A 24,604-nucleotide genomic window follows, 5' to 3' on the forward strand; every position below is an offset into this window, starting at 1 on the left:
ATGGAGATTGCCAAACATGACCCCAAATGGTGACTATGGGCTACAGGATCTGTAAACTGCACCTACCTGTGTCTGTTTCTTTTGCCAAGCTCATCTTCAGAAACGGGGTCAATGTCAGGCAGGGGGATGATGTATCCACTGTCAGCACTCAGCCTCTGCTCATCAAAACCACTCTCCCTGTCCTTTAGCTTGTCTTCATTCTTGTAGGTGACACCAATGTAAGCATTGTCACAGTCCCCTCTCATGCGTGTGACAGCTGGGTGATCACTTTTCAGGAAGTCCAAGTGAATCTTCTCGTAGCTCTGAAAATATTCATTTCAAACCCCTCATTAGTAGCTATTCACTGAGGCTGCCTTTCTTCAGATGGGCACCCGTGATTTGTTAGCCCAGCAAATATTCTGCCCTATGAGCCATTGACACTGGATGGAGAAGCCCAGCATCTTCAATTACTTTGAAGGGAGAAGTGACACGTAAGTTTCGGATGATGCAAGAGCAAATGCGGTAGCACAAAGCAGATTAGTAAATGTGAAAGAAGGGTAGGGAGAGGGAGAAGGGAGTTAAGGTAGGTGGAAAAATGAAACACTGAATGATGGGGCAGGAAGAGCATGCCCAGAGCTATCAGAAGTGTGGGGGAAAACTTGATGATGTAAGGGTACAAAGACAGAGACAGGGAGCTTATACACATGGGGCAAGTAGTCCCTTTTTTAGAATTATTTTACTGCCTAGAAAATCCCAAGAAAATATATAAAACCAATTCTCCAGTAGAAAAATTGAGTTGGTAGGATTTCATTAAGAATGGAGAGTTCTGCTTCCCAGCCAGTACTGCAGAACTGCTTCTCTCAGTAAGCTTGAATGAAGAAACCAAACATGCAGTGTCCCCATCCTAATCACGTAATTCATGTAGGTTAGGATGTGCCAGTTCAGTGCTAATGGCTGTCATCGCTGGAACAACACTTATAATTCCCTCTGGAACAGTATAGAGAAAACACAGAGAAAATTACAAAGAACAAACCTTTTTGTACTCTCCAGGCAACAAGTTCTCCACAATTTCACTCAAATGGTAGAAAGAAGGTCTTTTCTCTGGTTCACTGTTCCAGCACTTCACCATGATCTCATACCTGCAGATTAGATGGAAACCAATTTATCCAACTAGTAAAGGAACATGAGTAACCAAATAGAAACTAAAGCCAAGTCTGGAGGCTGGCCAGGTGTGGAAAAGCCAAGTGCACACATACACTTCATTGGTAGCATGGTCAGGTTTGGCCATTCGGTATCCACTCTTGATCTTATTGTAGAAAGTAGAATCGACCATCATGCCAGGATATGGTGTGCCACCTGCAGATAAAAGAGAATTAAAAGTACTACTCTGTACTTTACTATCCATGCAAAGTTCCCAAATACTGCCTTGCTGTTCATGTCAAAAAGTGCTAATGCCACAAATTGACATGGCATCAAAATGGTTCTTTCTCAGTCAGTGTTTCACTTCAGAACTACCATTTTGATGACATTAAGTCCCAATGTGAAACATTGACTAGGAAAGATTGAAGTAGGTACTACTTAGAAAAAAATATCTTTGAAGCATTTATGGAATGTATTGGCTACAGAGATCAGATGATCCCTGTCATCAGCCATCATTTGGCGTATCTGAGGCCATGATTCTGCCTTGCCACTGAATTTCTGTGAGATCTTAGCCAAACACTTGCTCTGTTTGGTATTTTTGCCTTTGGCACCTGTGCGACAGCTGAGAGTGACATGGCCTTAGTTACACACCCCATCCTGGCTTTGAGGATGAAGCCTCAGTGTGAGTAAGTCCCCTCTATACCCAAGTGGTCCCACCTGGGCAGCTGGCTTTAGAACAACAGCTAACATGTCAGGTGCATGGATTGTTCAAAAGTTTGGACTTGGCCCCTGAGCTGACACAGTTAGCTGATAATTTGGGGCTGCAGCACACAGGAATCATTGCACTCATGCTCGGTTGATGCTGAAGTGAAAAAAGGGTCATTCAAGCAGAAGTCAGCATGGTAGCAAGATGTCAAAATTGACCTTGTTAACAAACACTGCTGAGGATATATTTTGCTTTCCAAGAAAGAAAACTTTCTCAGACAGAGGAGCCATACTATAATATTACCCCAGAAACCTCAGCCCTTTCAAAAGAAGGATTTTCACCTAAAACTGAGCTTCAGAACCCTCTTTACAGGGCAGTGAAGTATAGGTGTGCTTCAGTTCCTGAGCAATGGCACTCACATGCCTCACAGGTATTCCGGAGAATGGATATTAACGGGATCCTATGATGCCCAGAGATTACAGATAACAGAGATACCATAAACAGTGGTGCAACTGTTGTTTTCTGAGAAGCAGCTATGTGACAACTTATTCTAGAAAATAACATTAGGCTTGGGGTTGCTAAGAGGCAGCAGTAGTTACCATACAGGCACAATTAATTCTGCTGACAGTAAATCTGGGCAACGCACACGCTGAAGCAGGCCAGTCACCTGTCCATGGGGCTAATTAATGAGGCTGAGGAAAGAGCCAGGCTGTTCCCAGATGGGAACTGTACGTTTTCCGTAACTGCTGTATATTGTCATAACCACTTTACACTGCCATAAACCAACTGTGTGAACAGTGCTGACCTGGAAATGAGAAATCAGTGTCCCAGAAGTCTGACATTTATTTTCATTCCATAATGGGACTAAGACATGCTCTTGTGAAACATATGAAGAGACTGTTTCAAACCAGCCACTAAGCTGGGCTGCAGCCCAGGCACCCCACACCAAGGGAGAAACATGTTGCTTCTCATATTAGTTAGAAAATCAGTCCTGGTACATCGCATCAATACTTTTGCACAAAAGATTTTCAATCAGTTTTTCAATTTTCTAGTAAAAGTAAAAAAATAGTATCTTGCAAAAAATCAGACAAACAAAAAAAAACCCAAAAAAAACCCCAAAAAACAAAACAAAACAAACAAAACAAACAAAACAAACAAACAAAAAACCCAAAAAAGCCACAAAAAACAAACAAACAAAAAACCCAACAAAAAACAAACAGAAAAAAAAAATCCACAAACAAATAGAACTTTGGGAGAGTATGGACATTTCACTTCACACTGGAATCTGAAGCCCCGTATAGAAGAACAACTAACGGTGGATTTCACACGTGCATTTTTACTGTAGAATTTTAAATACTTCGTGTAGGACAGTTTGAACTGAAAAATCTTAATCACTAAACATAGAAAAAAATTCACTGTGCATACCAAGAGAAAATATTTCCCACAGCAGAATGCCATAAGACCAGACATCACTTAATGTTGTGTATAGGTTGTCAAAAATGCTTTCAGGTGCCATCCATTTTACTGGGAGGAAAGTCTATAACAAAAAGAAAGAAACCCCAAACCACACAGATTAGTCATTAAAGAAATGCTTACCATTCCAACTGATATTTGATAGCCAGGAATAACCTCTCTCTACAAGAAAAGTTGTGTTAACCTGACTAGTGTTTATTTTTCATGTCATTTAACACAGAGATACCAGGATTATAAGCAATGTGACTAGCTGCTCCCCACAAAAACTAATTAAGACATAACTGTATTCATTTCATCACTAGCAAATGACCAGGCTGATTAAAGGAATGATACAAAATCCAGCACTGCTGAACTAGATCTGATATGTCATTGTTTGATATGTCACTACTCTTTCCATATCATACTGTAAGTTCCTTAATAATTTATGCAGTCACAAAACTTGCCAGTTTAAAAAAGTACTGTGAAGTACTGAATGCGGCCAAGTACTTTTTGGCTTTAAAACGGAGTTAGAAAATTTACAGGAATTAATGAACTGAAGAAAAATTGTTCTGAGGAGCATTCATCCCAATGGTCAATTAGTGTAAGCAACACTGAATGGCAAGAACATGAAACAGCATTTAAAACTGACACTTTTCATTTCAGTTAAAGCAGAGCTTTACTGATTAAGTACATACGCTGCCCTTGGAGACATAATTGGAATCATGCATGATGTCTCTAGCCAGCCCAAAGTCACAGATCTTCACAATTTTTCCTTGAGCCAGGAGGACATTACGAGCTGCCAAGTCACGGTGCACACACTGTATGGGGAGAAATAAAGTTGTTCAAGGACATGCTAATTCCATGAGGACCATTTCCCTTACAAAGATCTCTGAGAAGGGGTTGATCTTCTGGGCACAGTCTTAACAAGACCTTCTACTGAACAAGTGCCTGTATTCCTTGAGAATAGGGACAGGGAGGCACTGGCCCACAGAACTGGTGAGGTCTTATGCAGATAGATTGTAGTGGAGAGGAGACCAAAGTGATGCCATCCTTTCCCATTCTACCCATCCTGTACTAATGACATGTCTATGCTTCTGACCATGCTGGTCTGTGGCTGTACAGACCCTTCACCCAGACTCTGCTTGATTCTCCACCATCTCTGACACTGACTCCACTAATGTCACAGGCTGCAGCAGGAGAAGAGGACTGATTGCTGCTTTGATTTTTCCCACCATGGTGATCTCTGTTTCCAGGTAAATGAGAAATCTGTCTACACTTTCAAAAAGAATATTATATTGTGTCAAGTCTTCAAAATATAAATTGAAACCCATAGTTAGAGAAAAAGACATTTTTACACTTTCTTCCATTTTACTTACTTTTTTACTTACTTACATTTTTAGAAGCCAAGAATTCCATTCCACGTGCAACTTGGTAGGTGAAGCTCAGCAAATCCAGTAGGCTAAGTCCCTCTGAGCCATCATCCGAAAGAAGGTTTTTGACTTCTGATTCTATTGAAAAGAAGAGAAAAACATGTTTGTGCTGTGGAGTGTGAAAGTATCATCCATCTTCCCCTACCTATCATGATTCTGAGCTGATGATTTTAGCAGAGTACCATGACCAAAACGGTCTTTTCGTAATAACTAACCACTTTTAATGTCTTCATCAGTCACTAGCACATGCTGCATTCTTAAAAACATGGAGCATTAAATAAAGGGTTTGAGTTTTCTCCTGTCTGTAATTTTTTCCCTTGGGAAAAAGTGAAGTTAAAAAGGCTCACTGCAATGTTACGCAGGTTGTTTACTCGGTGTGTAGTACAAAACATTCATTTAGAGGTCTTGCCTTCATTAGTTTTTTGTGCATGCATGTACATTATTATCCATTTACTTTTGCTGAACACTGTTATGTTTCCCAGCAAGTATTCACTGGGACTAATTCAACACCAACAAAAAGGTTCAGGAATTCTATGGCAACAGTTATTATTTCTTTTATGAAAGATATCAGCAAAAAAACAGTCAAAATTCAGTGATTCATTTACCCTGACTGTCCTAGAGAACAGCATGGGTACATTAGTCTGCCGTGTAAATCTGGGACTGGATATGATTCAGTTTCCGAGGCCTAGAGGCAGAAGTGACGGTGCCAATTTTTAAAGCAAAGCATATTTGGTCTCTGAGAACAGGGGTGGGGAATGAGATGTATTCATTATATTCATTACATAATCCAGGAAAGTGTTTAGGAGTGTTCTGTGTTTGTTTAAGTGTCAGTTAATGTGAAATGTAAGTGGAAACAGAGCAATATAAATTACTATTATTATTGACCATTGCTATTGCTCAAAATCTTGCAAACTACAAGAGTGACAAAATCACTGCCTCCAGAGATGCCTACAGCCCTGTTGCAGAGCATTCAGAACAGAAGCAAATACACAACTGGACCCCTTCTGCTCCAGCAACATGCACTCCTACCCCCAGAGCATAACGAAAGAATAAAAGCATAAGCTTTTAGCTTATACCTCATGCCCACACACTTGCTGAACAGAGCTGAGCAGTTTACATCTATTTAGAAGGCCAAAATAAGATATGTGTTTATGCAATATGCATTTATACTAATGATATATGCAGAAGAGAGAGTTCTACATTACCTGACATGGATTTTTTCTTGTATGAAGCAGGTCTATCATACACAGATCTCTGAATATCAGAGTATTTAGATCCCTCCTTTCTTTCCAGCATAGGCACATACTGAGTGGTATCAGCTTGTTTCATGTCCATGTATTCTCCAGTGTTTTCAAATGATAATATCACATAACTGAAATTGGAAAAAAATATACGTGTATCAGCTAGTACTTCCCAGGTGACTTCCCTGCCACAGCATCCTGCATATCTAATAGTTCTTTCATGGTGTACAATTGTATTGCTGTAAGATATAAAAACTGGCTTCTTGATAGGGAATAGATAAAGATCATGTATTATAACATAACCATGTATCATGTATGTAATACAACCATCACTTATTAGTACATGTTACTGTGCATCACTGTAGTTAAACACAAGCTTTTTTCAATAGTCAGGTATGTAAACATGTATTGCCTTAATTCCCAAAATCCCACTGAGCTCAAGTATCACTACCTACGGCTTTTAGTTCAAGGTATTCCAAATTATAAATGTCATTTATCCACCCAGACAGTTTGCGTCAAATCCAGTCTTGCTGAACAAACCCATGTCCAGATGCATAGTCCTGTTTGTACACAGCTACCAAGTCAGTTGATCTATTTGTCTGAGTGATTTTTGGAATGAATATCTCTCCACCTTCTAAATCCTTGCTAATTTTATGGCACTGCATCGTTGCTGAACGAATGATGACAAGCTTCCTCCACCATCATCTGGAAAAAGCTGTGGGGTGTACAGTGACAATAAGGAAGCTATTGAGACTGACTAAGCCGTTGGTAGATAAAGGAGAGTACTTGAGCTTGGAGAACAAGCTCTGCCAGGTTGGTAGAAGGGAAGGAGTTTTAGACAGTGGAAATTCCCCAAGAAGGGAAACAAGGAAACAGGTAGATGCACTTTACTTTTAAACTTGGGTTAATAGAGACAGGTTTTTTTACAGAGAGAAAAAAAACAACGAACACTGGGCTGTGATTTATTAATGAAAGTCTTATTTGGGATGTCAGAATGTTTATGGAGAACCCACAGTGGTCCTTGGACTGCAGGCATCTCTACATGCAGGAAACATGAAACTAGGACACATGTCAGAGAGACTGAACAAAAAGTGTTAAAACCTTTCCAGACCTAAGAAACTTGATAAATAAAAGTCTAATGAGAAAAAATAGGGAGAACTTTAAACCAGTGGATGAGAGAAATGGAGTGTTAGTAATGACATTTCCTTAAGTCACAAGTCACTTTTTTTTTTTCCTTTTTTTCACACCTTCTTGTGCTTTCATCAGCTGGGTTCATCCCGAAGATATCCAGATCTTTCTTTGGCTTCTCTGGGTGTCGGTTCAGGAAATTGTCCCTGTTCTTATGCAGGTAGTTCACCAAATCACCATAAAAGCAGTATTCAGTAATTATGTAAATAGGACCTGTTAAAATAAAGCATAATTATGCATTGACGAGTGGGGTCTTTGAAAAACAAACCCAGAAAACTCTACAGAAACAAACAAAAAAGGCTCCAAAAATAGTAGAAAATAGACTATAAAACATAAAAATTATTGTGAGTTAATAAATTTTATCTACTAAGTTATGACTGCAACTATTACCAAATAACAATCAGGTTTGTGAAACCTGTATTTGTTTATATTTATTGTTAAATCCTTTACGTGAAATCTGTATGCTTGTTAAACAGTGAATGATGACCCTACAGCAAACCTTTGTCAGCCAACCTTACCTGATTTTGTAAAAACCTTTATTTTGTCAGCCAAACCCACCTGATTTTGTACAAGCTCCAAGCAGATTCACAATATTCAGGTGGGGGCCAAGATGTGTCATTATCTTCAGTTCAGACATGAGTGCCTGTTTTTCACTGGATCTAGCTGTAGCTGTTGAAAAAACACAGAAATTGCCTTTTTCAAATAACAAATGATTTCTCCTTGCTTGCCTTATTGGAGCACTGCTAGCATGGTTTCTTGGAGAAGACTATATCCTTTACTTGATATGTGTCTTTCTTAAGATTTGGAGAGGAGTCACAAATAATTAACAAAGGACTCACTTGATGCACCTTCAATAGCTGACCCAGCCTATTTTTCCCTCTCCAGTGGTACAGTGGCACAGAGGCACTCCACAAGCTGCTCATTTCAACACAAGCAAGCTTCCCGTGATTCCTCCAGAATCACTGCATCAGATTCTCAGCTTTCACGAACTAGAAAATCTTCAGTGAACTTAAGATTCTTACACAAGGCTTGCCTGCTTCTCCTTTGTTGTGTAGCTCTCATTTGTTCACAAACATTCATGGTTATTTTATCTTTTTCAATATTTGCTGAGTTATTGTGGCTGCTCAGCTAAACCCAAACTTTGGATGTTTTCAGAAGCCTGGGTACTTTCTGTCTTGAAATGTCATAAAGCAGCCTAAAGTATAATTTTAAATTTCAGTCATTCCACCACTCATTTTCTACTTCAGATAAGAAGAATTAATTTATACACAAGGAAGGTTTGAATAGCCCTGTGGAATGTGCCCTACCTTGCCCATCCCCTAGCTTGGGAAATGGAACTCCAACAACTTACGTTTCAGCATTTTCACAGCTACTTTCATCACTGGTTGCGAACGACTCAATCCATATGCAGTCCCTTCAACTACTTTTCCAAATGCACCAGAACCAAGGATTCGACCTGAATACAAGGGAGAGCACTATTTATTTCAGAAAGGAACAGCAATTCAGCTCATTTCCTTCTGTCATTCCTCTATGAGTTGATTCTTGTGTGGAAAGAACAGATTCCCACAGCCAGATCACTGGTATTATTGTTATTGATGTTGCTGTTAAGCAGGAAAAGCAGATCTAAAATGCTGTCATTAAGTACAATTCTTAAGAACAAGAAAGCAAATATCAGTAGCACACCTGCACCTGGAAGCTCAACTCATTCAAATTCATCTGTTCCTGTGCCCTGTCATCTTCACTTTATCCTCTCTAATTGTCCTAGAGTTAAGTTGACCTCAGTCAGCACCTGAATACAATACAGTCATGTTCCTGACTTAAAAATCTGAATTGGATCCCTCACCTGTAGTTTCGATCTATTATATAATGCTGGATGCATCTAAGCAGTAAGACAGACTAAAGCACATCAACAGCACATTCAGAAACAGACAGGCAGGGCCATTTCAGATCTGAAAGAAGCTGAAATGCATGTTGAGCACGTATGAGGAGAAACTTCCCTGAAATTTAATGTACAACTGTGTTTCATCTGCTGCAATAAATTGTATTGAAAATTTCCAAGTGTTGTAAGGAAACAGCTAATGTTTATACACGCTTTTCTCACAAATCAATTTAGTCAAAAATTTTAGATTATCATATCCTGTCTTCTAATACAGATACAGCCTGCAGAAGAATTGTGTACAGGTTGATTGATATTTTAGAGAAATATGAATAAACATACTGTAAAACACTATATTTCATAGCTTCTACATTGAAGACCAAGTTTGTCAAGGCAACACTTACTCAGTGAACAAACCTGTATATGAGGTACAGATGCCAGGATATTATCGTATGCCTGACAAACTCCCTTTTTAATTTTATGTTACTTTTTAACTTTCAGCACAGAAAGAATAAGTAGTGACTTTTGCTTCAGAGATATACAGCATTTTGTCTTTGATATTCATTTGCGGTTTTAAGTTGTCATCTTCGACACTTCTGAAAAGCGTTATCTGGCACGCAATGCCATGTTTCTGTTATCCTCTAGCTACAGCCCCCACTTTTATTGTATACACATTTTTAAAAGAGAATTTCCAGCCAAAAGATATTTCCATCATTAACAAGCATAAAAAATGGTTTAAGAATGCTTAGCTGAGTTAACACAGACAAACCTCTCCAAGATTATGACAGTGTAGTTTGTCATGCCCACAGAAACTATGTGATTTCAAGATTCCTGTGCTCCAAAGGTTATCCTTCCAAATCAGGATGTGAGAAAGCTTCCCACTAAATTTCAGACTAATTCAAAACACCTGAGTCTGAAATCTGGCCCCTGAAACTTTTCAGACTGAAGGTCTGGGAGCCATATGGCAGGATGCAGCCCTTCAGAATGTGATGGTATTTGTTGATGCTCCTTGATCTTCTTGTCTTCACAAGCCAATTCCTCCCCAAACCATATTGTTAGCTGAGCACAAGGCACATATCTCCCTCTTCATCACCTCTTCTGGGCCGGAGTGCACGTGGAGACAGTGAGAGCACTTCCTAAGTGGTAGGGAGTCATCACTGCTATTTCCCCTTTTCAACCCTCTCTGCAGATGTAGCCCAAGCCCCGTATCTTTTACATTGGAAATTTGGAACGTGGTGGGAGCTCAAGAACTGGAAGCATCTGTAATGCCATCACATTCTTGATGACTGCTTCAGTGCAGCCCAAAATTATAGCATGTGTTTACTTTTCTCAGTATACAGGGACAGCTGTGATCTGCTTTGCCACCACAGAGGGACTGTGTAGACACAGCAGCAGCTCAAGACCCTTCAAACTAGTGGAGGAACAGCAGCTATTTCAGCCTCTCTACCAATTCATAGAGCTTATCTGCTGTCACTGCCAAAAGAAGTGCTGCTTTTCTGCTCAGAGGACACAAATTCAAAGGTGAAGTCTGTGAATCTGTTCCAGATCCAGCCATCTCAACTGGATGCCTCTGGCTAAAATTGAACTGGGATGATCAGCCCACCTCAAATTAAATCGTTAAGTCTCTCGGCCTATATCAAAAGCCAAACAAGTGCCAAGCTTTACAATCCAAGTCAGTTTCTAGACTCGTGAGGAATTAGGTATGACATCTCTAAGTGTCATGTGACTGGAATCTTAACTTGCCTTTTGCAAATGGGCATAGGTCTGATTCTGTGTCAGACCACCATTTCATTTTAACAAAGTCAACAGGAAAAATGAGTGGCTTGCTGGAAAGTGATGAGAGCAATTCTGCCATCTCTCTACAGCCACCCCAGGTTCCTGAGCAACAGAGCTAGGACTCTGAAAAGGCCCTGCTCTCTGCTGTAGCAGCCAGAGAAAGAGATACAGGTCCTTCTGGAACCTTGACATTTCTCAGCAGATCCAGGAGAAGGCAGTGGTGTTCAAGCAGCTCATGGCATTACTGCATTGTTCTTTCTGTTATGATCTCCTAGGCTTGCACTGGCTGCTGAAAGCTTCAAACAGCAGTGCACTACATACACTGTGGAGCAGTGATTGCAAAGGGAAATTTGCAGTGTAACCCAAATTCATCAATTGAAGCTTCATCCAGTCAACATTCAAAGTTGGCGTTTCACACATCACTACACTCCAGGCACTATTGGCTAGAAAAAACAAATAAATGCCAGCTGGCTTACACAGTTAGGATGGGAAATGCTCATCTGGCTGAGGCAAAATGGGTTTGTAACCTGCTTCAGAGCCTCCCTGAGCTAAAGGTGTAATAGCTTTGCTGTCATCTCCCACTCAGATAAGAGAAAACCCGCACAAAACAAGATTATCAGCCACAGAAACAAAAGAGGGTCCCCCCCATCAGCAAGCATTTAATATGGCAAAACTGTCAGCAGGTATAAATGTGAACTGTGTCAAGAAGAAAGCTTGTGCAATCCAGATTACTAAAAGGATATGTAGCATTGGTTTTTAGAGCACTGACTATCCTGAATATACTTGTAAACAAGAAGGCATTGAAGCAGGCTGGTGCTCATGAGTCAGAGGGAAACAAAGTCACAGTGGTGGTCTTTACCAACTCAAATCTGACAAATCCTATTTAGGCATATAATTAAAGTCTGGGTTGTGATAAAATAATTCCATTAAATATCCACCCTCCTCTAGTCTTCAATTAGCAACATGAATTTAATTAAAGGATATTGTTCCTGAACCAGAAATTTTTGTGCTGCTTCTTTCAAGAATTAACGTCAACTGTTTCTCTGTAACGGGGAAGAAGAACTACACCAGGGGAGCAGATTTCTTAAAATATATCAAACAAAAAACATATTTCATCTTCTTCTCCTCTATTTTGTGATGCAACTTGGTGCAGAGATACCTCCAAGGGAGGGAAGCCTTGTATGTTTAAAGCACTATCTGTATAGAACATTAAAATTTTCTATAATCATTACATTTTCAATTGATATAAAAGATGCATTGGGCCAGCCTCGAAGAAGTAATTATGACTGAATTCTGCATGAATTCCAATGAGGAATAACAAAGCAAGAAAGAAGAAGGAGAAGGAAGAAGGACAGTAGCCACAAAAATATGCAGTTATTGATATATGTTGGCATGGATTAATAATTTAAAAAAATATTTTTAATAAAACTACATAACTACTTGCAGATTTCCCTTGGCCTCTGTACATAAGCATATAAATGTGCTGCAAACAAAAAATAATGATGTTTTTCTTCTGGATGTATTAGCATGAGTGTTGAAGAGGGCAATTAATGCTGAGAGCATCCCCCTAAACTGCACGGAGGTGGGTACTACACATTGAGGGAGAGATGGAATGAAGTCACAGGAGACACTAACACAAGAACTTCAGGGCTGATGCCACTGTAGGAGAAGAAGAGGATGAGGAAGGAGAACTGCGGAGAACAGACAGGCACAGAGACACTCTGGACTTTGTGACCATAACTTCCACTGTACATCCCAGTAACACAGACCTCAGAGTTGTCCTTAATTGTCTTTATCCCTAGAGAATAATGAGGTTAGTCCCTTAGACAAAACTTACCAAGCACTAACCCATCTCGAGGAAACTCCCATCTGGAGTCATAGGGCAGTTGCATTGGGTCCACATAAATGTATTCGTGGCCATCAGGGCTGATAGATTCAATGACTCTCCATCTAATCTCGTACCTTGGCTTCTGCAGAGCACATTGAATGCAGACCCAACAATTAGTCCCGTGCTTGACTGCAGACAAGATCAAAACCCAGCAGGGCTCAGCATCCAAACTGAAATGCTTTTCTACATTACCTGTTTCCATATGATGACTAGGACAATCAGTGAAATTATCACAATCACTAACAGCACTAGGACTGCAGCAGCCACCGTTAGCTCTGATCGTAAGGCTGTGGAGTAAAAAGACAGACAGTATTTTCCTCCTGAGCCATGAGGAACATGACACACACATAAGACATCCACCTCGCCTGTCACTGCAGTTCCTATGTCCTGCGGAAGTGGTAGGAACAGTTCCTGAGGCTGGTGACTGTAAAGTCTTTCCAAGCCCAGAGCTCCTCTGCCTTCCTGTTTCAAAATCAAATACAGATTGTCGAAAAGAATGTCCCGATAGCCAGTGGCAGTAAAATGGTAAAATGAATCATGGAACCACATAATAAGCAAAAAAACAGATGCACCATAAAGACCTGTAAAATGCCTCATCCTCAGATGTCTCAGGGTGGAAGAAAAAATCCATTTTAATTAATTATCTACAACAACTCATACTTTTATCCATTAAGATTGAACTGGGGTGTGTTAGAGTGGGGTCAAACTGACTGCTATAATTTCATAGAAGGAAAAAGCAAACTCACTAGGAGCCACAAGCTTCAGTTCTCGAGTAACGGCACCAAGGTCATTCCTTGCCACACATCGCACAGCCAGGGTTTCCTCTACCTTCTGGAAGGTCACCTGGCTTTCCACCACATTTTTCTCATCCAGGTGGGCTTCCATGTGTATATCAGAGATATTGTTAGTCAAAAGGGTCCATGAGGTGTCATTGCTGCACCTGCAGAGAAGAATAATGGGGGAAATGAGCATTGGCTGTAGGCACGGATAAATAAGAGTGAACAGAACAAGAATTACCTTTCCCTGCAAATTTCTGCTAACAGCAATCCTTTTAAAAGACAGAAATTGTTAAGACTGCCTCTATGGAAAGCCTGCACCTTTGTTCCCTCATAATAGTTATCCTTCTGATTCTCATTACTGCTTCTGACTGGAGGGCCCAACAATCCAGCCCAGCAGGTTTGGTAGAGATTGACCTTGGTGTCACTGTGTATCCCATGGAGTTATGGTACTGGATGGATCCCTATTTTTCCCAGAATCCTTAGTGCTGTACAAGGCTCCTGGGGACGGGGCTAGGAAGACAACCATCCCATCAGGCACTAAGAAGTTTTACTAAAATGAGAGCAGAACACAGCTCTGAAGTGCCAAGGCCTCCTAGCCTTCTTCCATGCATGGTCTCCCCCTCTCTGTTGGATAATACCACAGGGAGAAAGCAGCTTTGCAGTAGACACAGAAAGAGCCAACCTGGAACTGGCAAAAATGGAAGTAATTTCTCCATGTTTTTAAAATACTTTGATGATGAAAATTATAATTAGGGGGGAATAATCACAAGTGAAAACTTAGAAGCACACAACAGTGTTAATGAGGCAGACTGAACTATCTGGGAAACTAAAAAAGCTCCCTTTGTGGAGGGACAGCTACTTCTCAAGGTCCTTACTCAAACCAGGACTGTGAAATCCACAAACTTGGCTTATTGAACACAAAGTTTTTGTGAGAGAAACCTGTTGAATTGATGCACTGTTTCTTCTCCTATAAGATGTAATAGGAAGGACACTGGCAACCTCTCTTGAAATATAAGCAACATGCCTCTAAAAAGAAATAAAAATTATCTAAAACTTACTGGCTCTTGATGAGGAAAACGTGGTACCGTAACTAATTACATTAAGCTAATTGAGGATACACATAATATTTTAGGTAAGACAGCACCCACTCCTCTTACTTTTTAATGTCCTTGCAAACCAGCCATTCCACATCAGGAAGTGGGGTCCCCTCTGCCAAGCATCTCACTGTCTGCCCACCTGTAGTGCCATGGTGATCATCCACAAGGGCTGAGATCAGAGCTGGAACTGGGAAGGAGTCAGGAGTTTGTTAAAATATTTGTCAGCATTTACGAAAAAAACAACTTGAAATTCAAAGCAGGGCAGGTGTTGTTTGGCCAACAACTTAGCAATAGCTAGAGACCCAGACTCATCCAGGAAGTGCTTATCTCCCATAGGACAGCTTGGATCTTAGGCTAGAGCCATGAAAAAGAAGTCCTGCGGTTTTGCCACGTCCTCATGTCATACTGAATGAGCTATCGCCCTGCTGTCAGCTGGAATAACTTAGCTGGGAGAATAAAGTTTCTTTTTGGCTCAAGGCCAGTGCAGAAGTGAAAGCCAGGATCAGGGTAAAAGAGCTCAAGGGACCCAGCACACACACACTCCTCCGCAGACCCTGGTTCATGCCTTTTTTATATCTATACTCCAGTGTGTAAGTGCATCAAGTCTTTGCTGTGTGGCATCAGTTATGGTGGGAAAGGCTGTGGGACTCCCTACCTTGTATTAGCAAGGAGAAGGTGTATCTTTTAATCTCATCTTCATTTTCAGCAACCAAAGTATAGTATCCACTGTCTTCTTCCTTGGCCCTTATCAATTTTAATACACTCTGAAACCTGCAGAAATGCAAGTTTTTTTGTACTTTTAAAGCAGGCATGAAAAATCACTTTGGTGAAACATATAATCTGGGTATGTTGAGATTATAACATAGTGGCATTTAGCATTTCTAGCATGCCTTTAGATGAAGTCATTACTCAAGTGGTAAATAACTACCAACATAAAACTGAGAAAGAAGTGGGATTAGTTATTTTCTGCAGGGACCTGACAAAGCTCTGATTTTACTGGAAACAGCTAGAGATTACTGGTATGCAGACATGTTGAAGGGAATTAATAGGTTTAGTGCTCAGAGACCTTGAAGAGGTTGGTATTATGAAGAGAATAAGAAGAGGCAGATTACGCATTGCCCTTTAGAGTAGAAAACAAATAAATTATTTTTAAATGCCACTAAAGAAGAAGCAACAAACTGAGGTGGAAAGAGAGCAGGAGCAGTGCCAGGTTTTTGGGGAGAATCTCAAGTCAGCATGGCAAAGTAAGTGTCAGAAGGTTTTTACCTTGTTTCCTGGACTCTGTTAGAACTAGTAACAATCTCAGTAAGATTTTCAATCAGAGTCACATTATCCTTCAACCAGTACATTTTTGGTGCTGGGTAAGCCTGCACATCAACAACAAAGTTTTTGACTTCGTGCAGGTTGACAGCTTCCAGAGGGCTAAACTGAGGCTCCAGGTGAACAAAGCCTTTGTCTGTAAAGGAAAAAGCCTTGCGTAAACAACACTGTGCAACATTTTTCAAGAATGGTGTTTTCCAATGCATTAGTAATTTGGGACATTAAAATCAAACTATACCATGAACTGTAATGACTACTTTCTTATTTTCCTTAACCTCCTTGGTTGCATGCCGAGCAGTACATTCATAATCCCCTGTGTCTTTCACTGATGCCTCAGGAATGGTCAAGGTGTAAACCAGCTTCTGCGATGGGACTTTGATATCATCAAGTTTTATCAGACCTTTTTCTTTCTGTAGTTTGGAGAAAGAAAAAAAAAACTGGCTTAAGTAATTGAGCTGAAAACACATCATAATCTAACCAGATGCTAGATTCTGCCTCCTCTCAAAACAAGAATAATTTATTGAAAAGAAGAAGACTCCTGTGAGTAAAAGGATGGTGAGAGTGGCAGACCATGTTATCATGAGAGGCTGGAACAAAAAATATTCCTGGGCTAGTTTTGAAAGGTGGCATATACCAGGGACTATGACGTGTAAGATGGAAAATGGAACAAAACTTTCTCAAATAATTTTTCCTCTTGGGCTCATAACTTACTTAAATAAAACATGGGATTTGTGTTCACAACCAGGTACACTTCAATTACTCCATTTCTTCAGTGACCAGACTTTTTACATGGGATACTCTGAAATTGCCTGGGACGGGCTCTAACCAAGTTTCACTGAATAAAATTTTTCACTGCAAAAATATGTCACACCAGTTTGAAAATTTTCAAGGTTCTCCAAAAGTTTTAAGATTTTCTTACTAGATGTTTCTCATTAGTTAATAATTACAGTGACTCTAAGAGTCGTTTCAGTTTATACCTGCATAATGAAGAACACTTAAGAATATATGATTCTTCATTGTCCTTTATTATACCTGAGAACCAGAGTATAAGAGAACCATTTTAGAGGTTCAGACCTTCAGCAGCAGAGCTCTACTGAGATGTCCAACACATCTTTCCAATTTCACATTCCTTTTTTTGAAGCAGCACAAGACCTGAAAGACAGATCCTCAGAGGACGGACTGCTAGCCATACCTCACTTTCCTCTCATGCTTTGCATACTTACTAACAGCAAACTCTAACTTTTGGGATTGACTTTCCTTTATGATAACTTAAAATTCAAAGAGCTTACTTTGTTTTCCCTCCTCAGCTGTCCTCATTCAGATAAGAGAAGACTATATTACAACCCCACCCTCTTTCCCAGTAAGTAACTAGAAATATTGAGGGGAAAAAGAAAAAGAAAGAGAGATTTACCACTTTCCCAGGATAATTCCACTGTAAATTAACCACCTCATTGTCAAAGACCACACAAGTTACTACGATGGTCTCGCCTGTTTTGTAGACAGTTTTAAGAGCTTCAATTTCAACTGGAAGCTGTGAAGTAGCTAAGAGAAGAGAGAGAGAGACCTCATTTAGTTTTAAAAAGAATGCTCTTTTCACATGGTACAATTTCAGAGGGAGATTTCCATTTCACTTCTTCTACTGAGGAATTATCTGAAAAATTCAGTAAAATTACTGCTGATCTATATTGATATAAACAATTAATATTTAAAGGATGAAGTGTACAGGCATTAAGTTCAATCCCACAAAGAAATTATCCACTCATACAGTTTCAATTAGAAGTTCCTATCTCAAATGCCCCTGTGAAAAGGCATTCAGTATAAAAGAAATCTCCCATTTTGCTGATCAGTGACTGTCTTTGAGAATCCCTTGCTGGCCAGGAAAAACATTTTCAAAGTAATTGAATCATGATGTTTTTCAGGCCACACAAGGTTCTAAAATTCAAAGCCACCGAGAAATGCCAGCCTTTTAAGTTATGTTTCAGCAAATAAGATGAAAATACATGGACTACAGAAGTCTTTTCTTGCAACCATTTAGGAGAGAGAGAGGAGATGGGAGAGGAGATAAAGTTAGGGACACTTTATTCTTATCAAAATTAAAATTAATTGTAAGTAAACTCACAACTAAGTAACTGGCAATACTGACAGAGGAGCAAGGAGCTCATCATTGGGGAAACGTGATATAACCATGTGTTGCTGGTGCTAATATGGCTCTTACAGTGTGAAGAAAGAACACAACTATTTTTTTTATTTTAAACGAACAGAAATAGATACCTCTTATAATATAGACGAGAAACTCATCAGACTTGAACTCCACGCCTTTAGCCACTGTTTTGCATGTGTATGAGCCCGCAGGAAAATTCCCTATGAAGCCTTGTTTGGTGTCATATAAAGCATACACAGCCTTGTCTAAGCTGTCAGTTAAAGTCACTTGAGCATCTGGGTCACTTGTCCGACAAGGGATAACTGTGGGATCACCTTCTTCTACTAGGATGAACTGGTCTTCTGGTATAGAAGGAACAAAAGGCATGTCTGGATCTGTAAAAAACAAGATGTAGTATTACACTGTCTTGTTTGTAGCAAGCCCACATACAAGAATTGGATGTCAGTGGCCACTTATAGGTCATAACTGAAATTTGTAAAGTTCATTATCCCAGTTTTTCAGAGATTACAGGTAAGGCTTGCTAACTGAATGCAGTATCTCATTTTAGCTATTTGATGTGACATGTAGTGAGAGATTTCTTCTAAGCACAAAACAAGAAAGGACTTGGGCTCCTTTGTGACAATTCAGGATGCAGGATGAAAAAGGCAAAAGATTCTCCCCCAAAAATGCTAAGTGTTATTAATCACAACTCACTCATTTTAAGTTAATTTTTTTTTCCTATGGTATTGCTAGCTGTCTCCTAACCAATATATAAGCAGTGAAAAAAAAAATAAAAGTAAAATGAAAATCCAACCACTTTCCAAGTCAAATAAAGTAGAAGTCAGTTTCATGTTGTTTATGTTGAACACCACTAAAGCCACATTTCATCAAAAATAGTTCAAGGTACTTATCTTCATGTATTTCTAACATGTCCAACATTACAGTTATGAGACATAGTTAATTATGGTCACAGCATGTGGTTTTCAAAATATGGTATTCAACTAGGAAAAAAGCAAACAAACACCTGGTAGTTTTATTTCTTTTAAAGTCAACAAAAAGCATGCCAACTTTCCTACCCAGCCAATCCAAAGTCTGAGTTTAAAACATAATTGCATAACATTATGCATAAAAAGCACAGCCCTCCATTTGGCCATTCAGAATAAACAAATAATCCCTGCTAGCCTGAAGCTTCTGTGCAAAGCTTTATAATAAAATTTAATAAATAGCAATCCAAATCCCTCCAACAATAGACTTTCTGCTGCACTGGCAGGCTCTTTGTAGCAATATTCCAAACACAGCGCTCCATTCCAAAGACACTGCCAACTCCATGTATTCATTTTCTCACTGTAATTTAAAACAGAAACAGGATTCACCTAGTTTGGTTCTCTGTGTGCTGTTAGTGAAAATAGGATATTGTGTGAAGTCTCAACGTAATCCTCCCTGGCTAAAGTGGGTTGCTACCACCCATTGCCCTCCTAATTCATTGCAGAAAAAACAATTGTAAAGACAAAGTTTAGAGTGGAAACAGAAACATCCTCTATAATTTGGAGAAAAGGATATGTTTTTGCATTTATGACATCTTGATGGTTAGAGAGTGGAAAAAATTACAGGGTGTCTCTGCCTGGCAATTCTGGAAGGCTGATGTCTAGAGGCTTTTGAAAACCAAACTAAAAAGCCCTCTTGAAGAAATCTTCAATCTCTTGCCTTTATATTCCTTTACTGTGTGAGTTACAAGACTACTTAACATAAAAAAACCTCTTCTGGTGATTTGGTTAGAGGTGTTTGGAAATCAAGATACACGTGCTAAAGCTGGCAGCCTCTGCTGAAACATCTTGCTTCAAGAACAAATGCGAAGATTTTACATTTGTTGTGAGAAATGGAGAAAAAGTCTTGGAAGAACCATTGTCCTTGAATCACACATCATGAACTGAAAAAACTTAATGCCACTGCAAAACAGCCTTTAAAACAGGTCCTGTTACTGCTTCCTGACTTTTTCCCCTTCCAGAGTCTCCTTTGCCATTATAGACATCATCTTCTTCAGAAAACACTGCAGTTTTGCAGGATGATTTGCAATCTCTTCTTCTCTCTTTTGTTTCCTATTATGAATATTTGCTGCAAATCAAGTGGCTTGATCTTTTCTGGCCCTACAGTATTGCCCCTCTCCCCCTGAACCCCGGACAATGCCAAGGAAACATCCAGAAAGGCCATCAGTCATGGCTCAGCCTCTGGTGCCTATCTCAGCTATGACAATGACAATTTTCATCCGGTGGAGAGTGTGGAAAACATTTAAGCAGATTTCCAGTCTGAACAAGGGGGTGAAAGGGCAATGCTGGGAGTAGGCACTCCCAAAAAGAGGGGATGCCATTTCTTCTGAATGCAACAGGTTTTCCATCACTAAAGAGAAATGTAGCACAGGGCCTGGGAAGGCTGTGTTTGCTTTGAAAATTACAGGGCACTGCATGGTAGCACCATGCTTTTAATCTTGCATCAGACCAGCCAGCAAGCACACATCTTTCCCGCCCTTCTGACAGTCACCCCCGAGACATCTCCGTTGCTTTACTCTTCCCAGGCCCTGTGGACACCTGAGCTTTTTCTAGATCTCAGTTCAAGCCTAATTCAGGTTAAGATATGGCCTTCCTCATCTGGCAACTGCTTTAGTATCATACATGGCACTGATTCAGTCACTACACATCCCAAAATATCCATCCAAGTCCTCCCTGAAAGGACTGGCACTTATGCTAATCCCCACCTGGGAACCAGGCAAACCTGAAGGCTCGACATACTCATACAGCTGGGCTGACCCGGTCACCAAGGTCTACTATCCAGCTCCTGGTGGTCAGAAGACCTCAGGTCTGAACTTGTGAGTTCATCATTGTTCTTGAGAACTAAAACTCTCACCAAAAAAAGTGAAAACCCATAAAAACACAGAGGAACATATCCATAGATTCACAGGGGCTGGTCTTGATTTGTATGTTAGGCAGTGGCCTTGGGGTCAATTTCTCTTCCTCTGAGACGAAAATTGCCACCAGCAATACACCTCTTCTGAACATCCACAGTTCACCTCTCCCATCCAAACCTCCAAGTACAGACCTGGCACCCTGCACTTACCAGGCACATAGATGTAGATGTCCTTCCCATCCACTTCCCCATCCTCCACTTGTGTGTGGTTATAATAGCAAACATACAAGCCTGTATGAGCAGCTGAGGCATTTACTACTTCGAGCACTGTCACGAAGAAGCCACTGTTGTTTTCTTCATGTCTAATGTCTATCCTGTGACTTCCCTCGGTCACTGGGTACTGCCAGCTCACTTCACTGTCTCCAGAGCATTTGAGTGTGAAATTGGAATTCAGCTGTACCACCATTTCATTCCTATTGGGAACAATAGTCGGCAGAGGAAGCTGGCAAAATGTTAAGAATGGTCCTGCAAAAAGACACAAATAAATATCATATGAACACACAGAACAGCCTCAGCATGGGGATGTGAAAGGAAGCAGACAGGGTCCAGAGCAGCTATTTTTCTGACTATTTCAGATCTGCTGATGTCCCAGGAAATTTGCCCTTGTCAAAAGGCAGAGCTTTGCCCAAAGGATGGCAAATGGCTTTCCTTTGAAATGTTAAGTGTTTGCTTGCTGACTTCTGTTTGTCAAATCAAGAGGTGAAAGACAGACAGAGGTTAAGTTAGAGATAGCTCCCAATTCACACATTAGCTTTCCAGGCCCAAAGGTGGGCAGGCTTTATTGCAGACCAGTGAATCCCTCACCCTGGCTGTTTGTTACAGGTATCTCACAGCTTCTTACAGACGTGATCAGGAAGCCAGCAGTCCTGTTAGCCTTCGAGTAAGCTCACAGCTGAAAGTTAAACACCACTTCCCAAGACTAACACCTGCACTTTACATCTGATTTCTATTTGTGCAGAGGGCCAGAGCAGGGGCTTAGACTGAAAAGTTGTGCATTGGGTCTACCTCTAGCCAAAATGTACAGTTTTATAGCCAGATAAAACTACAATCCACTGAACTAGATGTTGTAGATGGCACTGGTTTTCAGATGCAATCTCCAATTACAGGCTCAGGTTTGCAAGTCTAGGTAATTTGTAGGTTGGGCTCATAACAGATCCAAATCCAAAAGGAAAATTACAGGATCTACATCCTAAAAGAATGGGGAATTCACCAAGCAAATACATTTGGTGTTTCAGTCTACCAAATGATCTGTACAAAACAGATAGGGTAGTCCATGATAGACGAGCACCTAGGCTCACAGTGTGAAATTACCACTCAGCAATAAATCAGCATCAGGACTCCAGACTGTCTTTGAAACCATTTTCCACTCCTGCACAAAGTTACCTCAGTCTACAGGCCCTTTCTATATTTGGCAGCCTGTGGCAAAGCCTGCCCTCCCCTCCTATCAGCATTCACTCGGCAGATGTTGGGAGCTGGGCAGGCGAGTGCGGTTCAGTGGTGCAGAGTGGGAGGATGCGGGGAGCCCACACAGGCAGCCCCGCCTGCACCATGCTGCTGCAGAAACCCCAACAGGGCACTTGGGACAGCTGGAGGTAGGCAGGCTCACTTTCCCTGCACAGTCAGAAGAATTGGGTGGGAGGAGGTTACAGCAGCATAGGAGTGCCGAAGTGGCCAACCTGGGCCAGCAAAAGTACTACCTTCTTAGTAGGTCTTGTCTTAGTTTACCTAAGGAAAAGGCAGGAAAACCATGTCTGTAGCCAGCTGGCAACCATTTGGTATTTGTTATTATGGGCAGAATAAAAGCAAGTTTAAATATAAATTTATTAAGAATTAGGGGTGGAGAGGCTTAGAGGACTGGGAAACATTACCTGTAAGAAAACATCCCAGGATCAGGAACATCCGTGGGGAAGTACCCATAGCTGCCAACAACTGAAACAGAAAGGAGAAGGAAAGAGAGCCAGTTAATGGACTGATAGCTGCATAAGACTTAGCAGGACCCCTCTTCTGCAATGCCCAAGTACAGCTTCCCACCACTCCTCATGGTGCCACAAAGAGAAACGACCTAGGGACCCCAGCTCACACCCACAGCCCATTGAGATTCACACCACTGCCCATGAGATACATGTGGCCACAGACTACAGGCAGCTAAGGCACCATAACCCCTTCTTTCAACTGGCAGTGTAAGGAAACAAGTCCCAATGTAAGGAACCAGGTCCCAGTATATCCCCTTTCAAATGACCTGCAAGCAGCTCTGCTGCCCACTACTGCCTCCAAGACTGAGCCTACAGAAACGCCTCTGCACAGAGACAGCTCTCTTGCAGGCATCAATGAGGATGCAACAGCTTCAGGCAGCAAGTTCTGACCTTTCAGCTACAAGTGTTTTTTATGGGAGAAAAAGCACATTTGAAAGCCACTCTTATTACAAATAGTACAATCCCGAATGATATTTCTGTTTTGCCATTGTACATATGTATATATATATAGCTTACAGAATACAATGGTGCTTATTGCCTATTTAGCAGGAATTCCCTTGATCAAGCAACATGCTATTTAAAACATATGCTGAAATTTTCTAATGAAATAAATCCACGACAGACTGTAGGCCAGCACTGCTACTCATATAACATCTCTTCTCCCCAACAGTGTGGAGAGTCATAGATCACATGCAATTATTTCAGCTTTCAAACACATAATCCTAAGGCATCTCTCTTGTAGAAGCAACAACATCAGTAAGCATCTATGTAATTTCTGTGCCAGCTAACTACATTTCTACATAAAACCCTCAAGCATCCTGCTAGGTAATTTCTAAAGGAGAAGTTCCTACAATCCCTACTCCCATTGGAATCAATAGATGTTCTGTTGGTAACTTTAGTAGCAACTGGATTTGGCCAAAAGACAATATAAATTTAAAAAACACTGCATGGAAGAGCCCCTAACCTGAAACACAGACAGGAGTTAAATAAAGGATGATGTGCCAAGACAGAGGCTGCTTTTCAAAGGTTCTGGAGAGTTTCTATTCATCCTCAAGTATTCAGTTCCTGATGCTGAGACAGGAAAACATGTAGGTGCAACTAGTTGTTACAACTCTGGCATTGCCGTGTGGCAGTTAAATGCTTACAACATGCCGAGGAGTGTTTCTGAATTAGTCCTGCTTTCCTCAGTCAATGTGTGGAGCAGACAGCACTCATTGCAAAGCAAAAGTATTTGATACTCATATCAAACATAAAGGTCTCAGAAGCAGGATTACAAGACTTACAAACTGCAAGCCTCAAAAACATATACAAACCATTTCTGAAATTCAGCTAAAAATATTTCAGCAGAGACAAGGCCTTTTGCCTGATTCTTCAATTGACAATAATTGCCATGTGTTTACGTATCTGTGTCTCATTGATAACAGACTCTTGGATATCAAAGAATTCCCTCAGTTTCAGCTTCCTTACTCATTTTTAGCACATTCATATCCTGTAATTTTTTCTGATAAACTAACCACTGTAACTCTTTAAAGACTTACCATGGTCTGCTTAATTGATCTAACTCCTAGCCTTCCAAGACCCATAAGATGACATTACCTCACTGTCTGCCAAGTTCCCTCCCTTTTCTCTCTGAAAACACAGCATTCTCCCCCTTTTGTGTT

The 24,604-nt window shown here is 40.6% G+C and overlaps 1 protein-coding gene across 4 annotated transcripts in view; it reads right to left on the bottom strand.

The window, feature by feature from the left end:
* PDGFRA (platelet derived growth factor receptor alpha) overlaps positions 1-24,604 on the bottom strand; it is a 34,629-nt gene that overhangs the window by 4,342 nt on the left and 5,683 nt on the right. For 3 of the 4 annotated variants that reach the window (XM_064653951.1, XM_064653952.1, XM_064653950.1), the window contains 21 exons: positions 22,839-22,899; positions 21,121-21,435; positions 18,144-18,407; positions 17,284-17,414; positions 16,111-16,282; positions 15,819-16,008; positions 15,208-15,323; positions 14,613-14,739; positions 13,423-13,616; positions 12,869-12,963; positions 12,626-12,758; positions 8,488-8,592; positions 7,695-7,805; positions 7,196-7,349; positions 5,913-6,079; positions 4,670-4,785; positions 3,973-4,095; positions 3,251-3,362; positions 1,236-1,335; positions 1,013-1,118; positions 67-302 (listed from right to left, as the gene is read on the bottom strand). In XM_064653951.1, the coding sequence (XP_064510021.1) occupies positions 67-302; positions 1,013-1,118; positions 1,236-1,335; positions 3,251-3,362; positions 3,973-4,095; positions 4,670-4,785; positions 5,913-6,079; positions 7,196-7,349; positions 7,695-7,805; positions 8,488-8,592; positions 12,626-12,758; positions 12,869-12,963; positions 13,423-13,616; positions 14,613-14,739; positions 15,208-15,323; positions 15,819-16,008; positions 16,111-16,282; positions 17,284-17,414; positions 18,144-18,407; positions 21,121-21,435; positions 22,839-22,887 (3,116 nt within the window). In that variant the 5' untranslated portion in view covers positions 22,888-22,899. Of the gene's footprint in view, positions 1-66; positions 303-1,012; positions 1,119-1,235; positions 1,336-3,250; positions 3,363-3,972; positions 4,096-4,669; positions 4,786-5,912; positions 6,080-7,195; positions 7,350-7,694; positions 7,806-8,487; positions 8,593-12,625; positions 12,759-12,868; positions 12,964-13,422; positions 13,617-14,612; positions 14,740-15,207; positions 15,324-15,818; positions 16,009-16,110; positions 16,283-17,283; positions 17,415-18,143; positions 18,408-21,120; positions 21,436-22,838; positions 22,900-23,907; positions 23,932-24,604 lie in introns of those variants that run through there. The other variant, XM_064653953.1, reaches the window with a different exon arrangement.

This window comes from Pseudopipra pipra, chromosome 4 (genome assembly GCF_036250125.1).
Source record: "Pseudopipra pipra isolate bDixPip1 chromosome 4, bDixPip1.hap1, whole genome shotgun sequence".
Classification (NCBI taxonomy): Eukaryota; Metazoa; Chordata; class Aves; order Passeriformes; family Pipridae; genus Pseudopipra; species Pseudopipra pipra.